We start from the raw sequence: 10,341 nt of genomic DNA on the forward strand, positions 1-10,341 counted from the left end.
TTGTGATCAAGATGAATCAATTCAACATATATTTATCTGCTTTCCTTTTGCAAAAGTTACGTGGCTGTGCACTTGGCGTTTAATATTGTCCATCCTACTAATGTCACAAATTTATTTGGGAATCGGTTTGCGGGGGTGCAAAAAAGATAAAGCACAAATTAGAGATTGTGTATGTGATTTACTTTGGGCAATTTGGAATACTCGCAATGATTTTATATTTAACAATGCAAAAAAAATTCATCTTCCATGCAGGTTATACCGCTGGCTACCTATTTGATTCGTATGTGGTCCTACCTGTAACCAATGGAGAAGCGCAAGAATTTGGATACTTGGTGCAAACGGCTCGAGAGGGTTGCACGTGGTTTATGCACTTAGTTTACTTGGCGTTTTGATCTTAGGTTAACATGTCAGTGCAATGGCGCTCTCTATGTTATCTCTTTTCTTTTTAGATGGTTGATTCTTGTATCGACCTATGCGATCCATGATGGGGCTTTGATCCCCATTTCAAAAAAAAAAAAAATCTATATTTCAGTTCCCACTTAACAGACATGTAAAAGGAACATCGTTGACCGACCAAGAGACAAACATGGGAACAACGGAAGATTGTGCAAGACCCTTCATAATATTATCCAGATGACATGAATCGTATTCTGATGGTAACTACACGTCGAAAGCAGCAACGGTCGGGCCTGCCATTAACCAGTGCTTCTTGGAATAAAGGAAGCGTTGCGTTACCTCCCATCCCCATGTTGGCATATTGCAACTCTCAGGCCTCAAGGCAGGATGGTCCCGTGAATCGGCATCTCAATCCCTATGCACTATGCAGTATGCACCGTTGCGCATTACGTTGCAGCTTCTAGAACATTGTGCCTGTTTTTTCTCTGTGCCCGCGCGCGCCGCTAAGACGCGAGAGCTTGTTCACCGGCGGCATGGGCAACACAGGGCCGCCGAGGACGACGTCGTGGTGCAGCCACTGCGGCGCGGGCCTCGTGGCGCCGCCCGGCGGGTCGAGTTCCAGCGTCCGGTGCGCGCTCTGCCACCGCGTGACGCGCATCGAGCGGCACCGCAGCGTGGGTAACGCGGTGGTGCTGGCGCCCCCGTCACCCCCGCGGACGCTGATCCCCGTCAGGCGCGAGCTTCCCGCCGGCTACCCCGTGGCCCGCGGCAAGAAGCGCGCTGTCCTCGTCGGCGTCAGCTACACGGGCACCGACTACGAGCTCAGGCAGTGGCGGAGCCACACATAATCTGTGTAGTCAAGTGACTACACAGTATTTTTTGCTATACAAAGAGAAATTATAGGAAAGTTAATGAAAAGTTCATATAAGTACATGTATTTGACTACACAGGTGTAAATTGACTACACAAGGTTGAATTGCTGGCTCCGCCACTGAGCTCAGGGGCACGGTCAACGACGTGGACTCCATGAAGAGCCTTCTCCGCGGCAAGTTCGGCTTCCCGAGCAACTGCATCCTCGTGCTCACCGGTAATCCAAAGAATCCATTCTATAACTGCGGTCGAGAGGTGCGAAAAAGTGATTCTGATGATCGAGGACGCGTTTGTGCTTGCGCCAGAAAAGAAGAGCGATGACCCGTACATGGTGCCGACGAGGGAGAACCTGCTCCTCGCCATGCGGTGGCTGGTGGAGGACTGCGACGCCGGCGACTCGCTGGTGTTCCACTTCTCCGGCCACGGCGTGCAGAAGCTGGACACCAACGGCGACGAGGTTGACGGCTACAACGAGGCGCTCTGCCCGCTGGACTTCGAGGACAAGGGCAAGATCCTGGACGACGAGATCAACGAAACCATCGTCCGCCCGCTCCGCCCCGGCGTCAAGCTCCACGCCATCATCGACACCTGCCACAGCGGCACCATCCTCGACCTCCGCTACCTCTGCCGCCTCTCCAGGTACATATGCAACATCTCTAGCTAGTCTCTAAGTACAGACTACAGAGTAGACGAGAAATCTGACGAATCTTTGCTGTGTTCAAATTCTCTCCAAGAACCGGGTACTGGCAGTGGGAGAACCACAACCGTCAGCCCCAGAAGCCGAAAGGCACGAGCGGCGGCCTCGCCATCTCCATCAGCGGCTGCAAAGACGACCAGAAGTCTGCAGATTCTAGCGTACGTACGCGCGTCTACATGAATACTGTACCTCCGCTTCGCCCTCTCCGATTGATCCATGTACTACCATTATCGTGATGTTCAGGGGTTCCCCGAGTCCGCCGAGATCGGCGCCATGACGGACAGCTTCATCAAGGCGGTGCAGTCGGAGCCAGGGACGACGTACGGGCGGCTGCTGAGCGCGATGAGAGGGACGATCCGCGACGGTCAGGGAATGGGCCGCCGCCTCCTCCCGGGCCGCGTCGGCTCCTTCGTCCGCAAGATGGTCACTTCCAGCAGCGTGCAGGAGCCTCAGCTCTGCTCCTCCGAGGTGTTCGACATCTACCGCAAGCCCTTTCTCCTCTGAGCATCCGAGTGGCATCACATCGAGCATCACCAGCAGTTTGCGCGCCTGCTGCTTGTGTATCCCGATTGACCTTGATCGGCTATGCTCTTCAGAGTGATTTGATTAGCTTGTGTTACTACTAATGTTGCTGTCGTCCTGCACTCAGACAGAACGATCGCTCGAGATCATGACTGGACATGGCAAGCGCCTATGTATGCCCTGTTCATGGAAAACATAATGGACTGCAGTGGAATTATAAGTGCCTTGCTGTCTTGGTAATTTACAAGTACATCACAAGTTCAAAACCAAACCACATCTACCTAGAAAGAAAATTACAATTGCTACTACCAGACTCAGTGAACCCAACAAAATACTTCCTTGGGATATTCTTGCGGACTGAAGCAGGTCAACATGATTCTCTATTACGCCTCTGTCCGCCTTGGTCCTGCCAAATGTGCCTACTTGGGTTTATCTGTAAGGCTGACAAGGGATTTCACGATGCCAGGGCTGATCTTGTCCGCGAGGGCGCCTTTCTCAGAGATCAAGAATGACTTCTCCTTCACAAAGCTTTGCAGCTTCTTGGTGTCATAATCTAGGCGTTCTTGATCTGCACCATTGTGAAATGAGATAAGAATCTCGCAAATCATCATTACTTAGGAGCTGGCTAGAGACACAGGTCAGCATGCATCGCTTTGCATTTGCACAAAATACAGCAAATCCTAGACTTGTGCAATAGTCACAACAATTTGATGCCAACAGATAGCATTGGGTACTAATAAGTAAATGAGTATTGAATTAAGTTTGCTAACCCTGAGCTTCTGTAACAATCAATCTAACAGTTTGCATGCGAACAAATGCATTTACACCAAAAATATGGATTCAAACCACTACTTCACATAAGTTATGGAAACCGTGTGGTAAATAAGACTAGATCAACAGAATGGAACAAACTTGAAACAAGGAAGCATTATTCTTGTGGATTTTAAGGATGGCAGAAGCATTGCATGGATCAAGCCTACTTCACTAGTGAACAAAATGTACTGAATGAAGATAAGAGAAGGTGGTGGTACCTTTCTCCAGAATAGTGTGTGTTACATGAAATGGAACACGGGCAAAAATATCTGATCCTGGAAACATTAGCCAGGTATGTTCTTTGGGGTCGTGGTTTCCACATGTCGGGCATATCTCCTTTACCAGCTGCTTGCCTGAGGTTCCCTCCATCTCTTTCATTATGACATCAAAGGGAGATGGAACACTAGTTTTGGTTGTCCTGGCTCTTTTGCGCAAGGCTGTCAGCGCCTCCCTGTTAGCATTCCTCATCTTATCATTCTCCACTAACTGATCAGCATAGAAGAACAAACCATAAATATCGGTGTATGAGATGAAGCTAGAGTAAGGAAGCTGGAATACATACCTGATGCCTAGCCAGAAGAAGTTGCTCTGCATCAGTTTCAATGTCAACCAGAGCCTCTTGAAGCTGCTTCATATTGGGGTCCATGACAAAACTGCAAAATAAAGTCAATTCATGTTCACAATTTAAGTAAATTACTAAGAATACAAACATCTTCCATCCTATTCATTAAAACAAATCAAAGTTACATGCAAAATTTTAAGGGCTCCAAAATTCCAATCATTAGCAAGTTGTGTCACAGAACCAACAAAATGCTGAACGCACATAAACAACAAGTTGAGAAAAGCATAAGATTTTGTCCCTGATAAAACAGTCTATTTAAATTTTTTGATAATAAGCTCCTTATTGTTGCGAAATTGAGCTATACAGCTATATTACTTTCAGAACAGATTCCAAATCCAAAGGGACTCTTTCGTGAATGAGAACAAATTTATCATGAGAATTAAGAAATAAGCACATATAGACGAGTGACTTCATAGAGTACTTTTTCTATTCAATAGTTATACAAGAAGAGGCAGCCAAGCCATTAGCTGCTAGTCAGATTGCGCTAGCAGCCTAGCACAACTTATTAAAAGGAGAATAAGATGTTTACTCACTATATTAAAGGGACAACAAGCAAGAGTTGAGGACTTCAAGCATCGTTAACAAGGAGTTGTTGAAACACGTTGTGTCAACCACACATTGTAACTGTAACCAAACAGCTCAGTTCTACTGAATATATTGTTCTTTCTATTTTACAAAAAATCTACTTCAAACCTAAACATGAATCATTTATCAGAGTTCCCTCAACCAAAATTCCAGATCAATCAAGTCATTGGCAGCATAAAGTATCTTTCTGATGTCACTTGGTAGATGTCGAAATTCTTAGTCCATTTAGGTTCATATGTTTTTTCGAAAGATACTCAACACAAAGCATGAGGGTCTTTAAAACACATCTATTCTTACCATCCCAATAGCGTCTAAGTAATGCTGATGCATTTAATCAGGGTCATATGCTACAGATATAACTGCAGTGAGCATTGTTTCTTTGTAGGAAGTGTGCCATACTGCTACAAGTAATAGTTTGTTTCTTCTGCAATACAGTGGGCAATATAAACTGCAGCACTGACCCCATAAATCCCTCCATTCCTTTTATGTTGTTCATAATTGAATACATAAACCTCTTTATGGTCCACACGTTACTGAACTTTAAACCTCTTGGACAATTGAAGCACAGCAACCCTAGCAATTAGTAACTATTTCTACATTCTACCTCTTGCAATCAGATTTCAGAGAAAAACAGAAGACAAAACAGCACAGTTGCACTTGTGCGCAACTTTGCGGATAAGCCCCGTAATGCCCATCGCCCATTTCTCCTACCTGCTGGAAGCCGTGCAAGGGCCAACAGAGCTAAGCTAAGCTTTAGTAGATGGCTGAAGTGGCAGCAGCAAAGACCCCCAGACCACACAGGACTGCTGAGCTGGGGTGAGCAAGCAGCAACCCGTGAGCGGGGTAGGCAGGGTAGGCAACTATTCTGGACGGCTAGGATTAATTCTAGAGGGTGGTTTTGTAGCATCAATCTTAATCTCAAAGCTCAGAGAGTAACATGAGAAATTTTATAGGAAGGTCTACTTTAGTTCAAGAAAGCGTCATACATGTGAAGTACTTTCTCTTCAGTAAATCATCTACACATTAAATAATGCAGTAACTTTGCGAGATTAAATCAGGCAACATGGTTAACCACAGCAGCGGAGCTAACTAATCTAAGTAAAATTACCGACTGGAACCACTTAAGAACACTTTGATTCAATTTCAAAGAAGTTTTGTAGGATTTTAGACCTTAACTCTTGAAGCTAGTTGATCGGTAGGATTCGCATCAAAGAGTATATTGTCGTAACTTAATGCATCACAAAAGTTTATTGCCAAAATTTGTTCGCTCCGGCTTCAGTTGCCGAGTTCATAGGACATTTTGATTAGCCTGTGTTATTAATATTTGCTATCGTCTGGCCCTGCCAATCACCTTATTTCATAGAAGCAATGTATTAATACAGATGCACATGCCATGTGTCAGGCGTGGTTACAAGATGGGAGTGGTTTCCTCAACCTACAGAAAAAAGAATTGATGAATCTAATAAAGTTGGAAAACCTAATGAGAGTAGCACAACACAGAAGAAACCCATGATTCCAATGACTCTCAGTCTGGTTTCCATTACGGTAAAACGCTATTTGTTTGAGTTCTATTTTTAGACTGATCGTGGTCAGAGCCTTTGTGCTAATTGTTGAGTGTTCAAAGACTCTGAAGGTGATTAAAAACTTTTATCCTGTGGCGATGATTAACAAATGTTCATGCAGTAGTTTAAAAAGATTAGCTTTAACTTAAGCCCAACAAAATGCATGACATCCATTAAAAATGCGAAACCTGTTTGAAAACTCTTCGATACTCCCCAATAAAACTTGCGAAAACCTTTTCCAATACTCTTGGCTTGAGTCAGCAACGAGCAGAACAAGCAGAGGCAGTCAGGCAGAGCCAGGATTGAAGCAAACCCCAGGTCAAAAAGTAAGCGTTTACAGCTACCCCGAAAAAACGTCATGACAAAGCATAGAAATTTTATTCGATCGCACATATGAGTGTATAATTTGAACTCAATTGCTAACGATCTAACAAAATAGATAAAACATGACCGAGCAAGATAAAAAAAATAAAAGTAATTTGGGGAATTTTCAATTTTTATTGGTTGGGTATTGTTGAACAAAATATTTTCATCTACAAAATACAAATTATAACAAAACCATTAAATCAAGGGTTCAGTTCAAATCTTAAGAATGATAATGCTGCTGTAACTGGAAAAGGAGAAGCCACAAACGGCAGCGCAATTACCTTCCTCGGCCGGCGTCTTGGCGAGCAGCGGAGGGAGGTAGCTCAGGTAGGCTAGCAGCAGTTCCGCGCAGGAGGCAGGGGAGGGCAGTGGCGGCGTAGAGGGGGAACGGGCGGACAGATCCTTCCGGCGGCTGGGGCGGGGTCGTCGGACGGGGCCCGCGGCTGGGGAACGGAGATGCCTTGGACGGAGGAGGGGAGCTGCGGGCGGGCCAGACTGGCGACAGGGAGAAGGAGAAGGATCCTGCGTCCAGGGAGGAGGTGTGGCGGCGCCGGCGCGTGCGTGTGTACACTACAGGCAGGGCGTCGCTCGCTCAGGTGTGGACGTCGGTTTTGCCTTACATATAAACCATCTTATTTTCGCTCTCAAAAAAACTTCTTATTTTGACATGTACATAAACCTCTTCCAGTCTGTCCAAGGCTAAACCGTGAAAGATAGTTCAACCAAAAACCTGAATAAAAACTTTACTTGACCTTTCGGAACATAACTGAAACTGAAACCCAAATGAAATTGCAACGAAACCCTAGTCGAAATTGTGAAACTTCTTGAGATTGAGATGAAACCCGTGAATGATAACTAAACCAAGCCCTACACGCAACTCTAGTGAAACCTTGTGAAATCTCGCTGATAATTCAACGAACCTGCAAGCAATTGGGGTAAATTATATTTGTGTTGTTAACCCGACCAAAATCACAATATAGTAAATGCACGGATTTCTGATATTTGTTTGGAATTGTCCATGTTTTGAAAATGTGGAACTGAGCCTATTTCCTGGGCTATTGCACAAAATAGGAGGGGGCACACGGTGAGGAGATCGAGTGGTTTCAAGAGCATCTCCCGCAGGCATTAGTCAACACTCAACAAGGCCATAACTATCGCACATGAAAATCTGTGCAATTAACTGTCACCACAAAAAATCACAGTCAAAATCAAACAATGTTCATACATTGTACATCGATTTCGTAGTTCGTACTAAACAAATTACCTTGGAGATTTGGACGAGTTACCAGCGGGGTGTAGCATGGAGGTCGGTTCAAGCATGGGCAGGGGATGAGATGACCGCACGGAGGTGGAAGGGGTCAAAGCAAGCGAACCCACATGGCTTGATGTAGGTGGCATCACAGGGGTTGTCGTTGTGTTATTTACGAGTATCTCATGATGTGACGAGAGAGAGGTGGCATCATGGTGTGGAGAGAGAGGTGGGTGAAAGGCGGATAGCTACTGGGGCGGTGAGACACAAGTTACCCAGCTTTAGATCTCGCAACGGTGACGAGATCCTACATGATACTATAAATCACTATATGGGCAATAAGTGTGCGATTACAATGATAAGACCGGTTCTTCCTCAAGAGTTCTCGGGATCCGACTTCTAAAGACGCTAGAATCTAAGGTTACAAGGAGTAGTCCAGGTCAGAGTCTACTAGCTCTACCTAGCTCTACCTAAATAAGTACAACTTGCCATGCAGGTCATCTTCCTGGATTCAACTAGCCATGACATCTCAATCCTATACTTTTTTTACAATTGCCACAAAATATACAAACTCCGAAATCAATACTATAATTAAGCAACTGTTTCCTTTTAATATCCTTTTTAAATCTCCAATCCACAAGGGGTAGATCTATCGGACATACCCGAACACATACTTCACAAGCAATACATTTATCAAATTCAAAGTGGATTCGCCCCCGGAAACGTTCTGGTGTAATTGATTTTTCTTCCTACGATTTTCCTATCCTATGAATCAAAGGAGACCTTAAACTTCTTGAAAAACTAAAGCACGGAACCCTAGAAATTAGACAATTAGTAACTGTTTCTACATTCTGCATCTTGCATTCAGAATTCAGAGCAAAACAGGAATACAAGAATAGCGATGCCAACCAAAACAACACCAGCTGCAGGATGCCCGCGACGGTCAAGTGTCGACTGATGCTACCAAGATCAGCACAATTGTACTTGTGCCGCAACTATATGGATAAGACCCGTAATTCCCGCGGCACATTTTCCTACATGCTGGACGATGTGCAAGCAAGCTGCAACTTTACATTCTCTGTAAGCACAAAAATCAGCAAAAAAATCTGACATGTATAAGGGGTCGAAATAAATTCGTTAGGCCGCTGCTGTTTTTCCTGACAGATTTTGTCTTTTGTTGTTTTATACATTCTTTAAGCTTCAATTCTATTCTTTATGAGTCATTTGACATTTCGTGAATGGTGGCAACTTAATATACTCCCGGACATCATGTACGAAATTTTATTTGGAGGTTTTATTGTAGCATGCATATTATCTTTTGTGCCCACTAATGTCATCCACTCAGAAAAGAGATGGGAAAGAGTTTTGTGGTGAAGTTTTTTTCACAGGGATGGAAGAACTATCAAAAAAGAGTCATTCAAGTAATGGTCAACACCATAAGCTTGGGATGCCCCATGGCACCCCACTAGACATATAAAACTCTCCGTTTGCACACCTTTCAACTTTATTTTGCGGGCACCATTCTACTTTTGCATAAACTTGGAGCGTCTGTGTCTAGTTTTTATGTTTTTATTTTGCATTTTTGTTTTGAATAAAAAGATCACCACCTGTAGGAGTATTTAATGGATATGCATGAGCTACTGACTGTAATGAAAGTTCAAGTTGAATGCTAGTAAAGAAAATGGAAGAAGTAATAGTTGTCTTATATGTTATGCATGTTGTCATATTCTTGTTGTACTGTTTATTTTCTTTAAATGATGATGGTATGTAAGTGTTACATATAGCGCAAGCTCTATTTACAACATTATATTGTTAGCTTTAAGTTGATCTTGTTTATTAATAAATGAGTAGTACTATGGATGCTTTGACATGCATGCATGTAGATGGTCAATTGTTCCTCCCCTTGCTAGCCCAAAATTTAATGAAGCAAGCAAATACTTGTAATGTCCAAACCCCTTGAGCCTATATGCATTTATTAGTGTCATCCATACCTATTACGTATCAAGTATATTGCATTGATCTATCTTTGAAAGTAAGATCTGGGGTTAATCCAGAAGAAGGCACGGTTGCTTGAAATAAAATGAACAATTAATATTGTGAAATGAGATATGTTAGTTATATTCATGACATGTTATGAGTTTATTGTTATCAGAACCATGCTCACATGGGGAACGTTTTCAACTCAAGTACTATTTGTTGATATCATGTACTTTTGGCTGTCGTTGTTTGGCGGTGTGAGATGCCTTGGTGTAATCAAGATCTTTCGAGTATGCATAAATTTAGAGGGAGAATTGGGCCGCCAATCTAATCCATGTATCATGGTGGAAATTTATAGCATGGGCATTCTACAAAGTATTATATATAAAAAAATCTATGTAAATGGTAAATAAAAAGGAAGTGCCGAGGATGCTCATTTGTCTGTTTGTCCTGTCATTGGAATATGGTTAGTATACCTGGGAACTCAGGGGCAAGAACCACTGATCGTACAAAGGGGCGGGAGGTACCTCAATGCCACCTCTTTTGGGGCTATTTGCATATTAGGATGAACATCTTGTGGTCTAAGGTGAGTAGCATGTGGAACAGTCAATTGTGGTCAACGGGCATGAGACACTTTACTTAGAACATGTCAAGTATATAAGGGGTATATTTACTTTCACTT

The 10,341-nt window shown here is 43.6% G+C and overlaps 2 protein-coding genes across 2 annotated transcripts; one reads left to right on the top strand and one right to left on the bottom strand.

Moving 5' to 3' along the window:
* Positions 1–765: 765 nt before the first annotated feature.
* On the top strand, positions 766–2,735 carry LOC124702558 (metacaspase-1-like). Its single transcript, XM_047234710.1, has 5 exons — positions 766–1,222; positions 1,398–1,483; positions 1,572–1,905; positions 2,001–2,121; positions 2,207–2,735. The coding sequence occupies exons 1-5, from the start codon at positions 930–932 to the stop codon at positions 2,465–2,467; spliced, it is 1,095 nt and encodes a 364-aa protein (XP_047090666.1). The 5' UTR covers positions 766–929; the 3' UTR covers positions 2,468–2,735.
* On the bottom strand, positions 2,673–6,828 carry LOC124702557. Its single transcript, XM_047234709.1, has 4 exons — positions 6,715–6,828; positions 3,861–3,951; positions 3,517–3,784; positions 2,673–3,053 (listed from the first exon to the last, which is right to left on the bottom strand). The coding sequence occupies exons 2-4, from the start codon at positions 3,942–3,944 to the stop codon at positions 2,905–2,907; spliced, it is 501 nt and encodes a 166-aa protein (XP_047090665.1). The 5' UTR covers positions 3,945–3,951; positions 6,715–6,828; the 3' UTR covers positions 2,673–2,904.
* Positions 6,829–10,341: the final 3,513 nt, after the last annotated feature.

The sequence above is a fragment of the Lolium rigidum genome, chromosome 3 (genome assembly GCF_022539505.1).
Source record: "Lolium rigidum isolate FL_2022 chromosome 3, APGP_CSIRO_Lrig_0.1, whole genome shotgun sequence".
Classification (NCBI taxonomy): Eukaryota; Viridiplantae; Streptophyta; class Magnoliopsida; order Poales; family Poaceae; genus Lolium; species Lolium rigidum.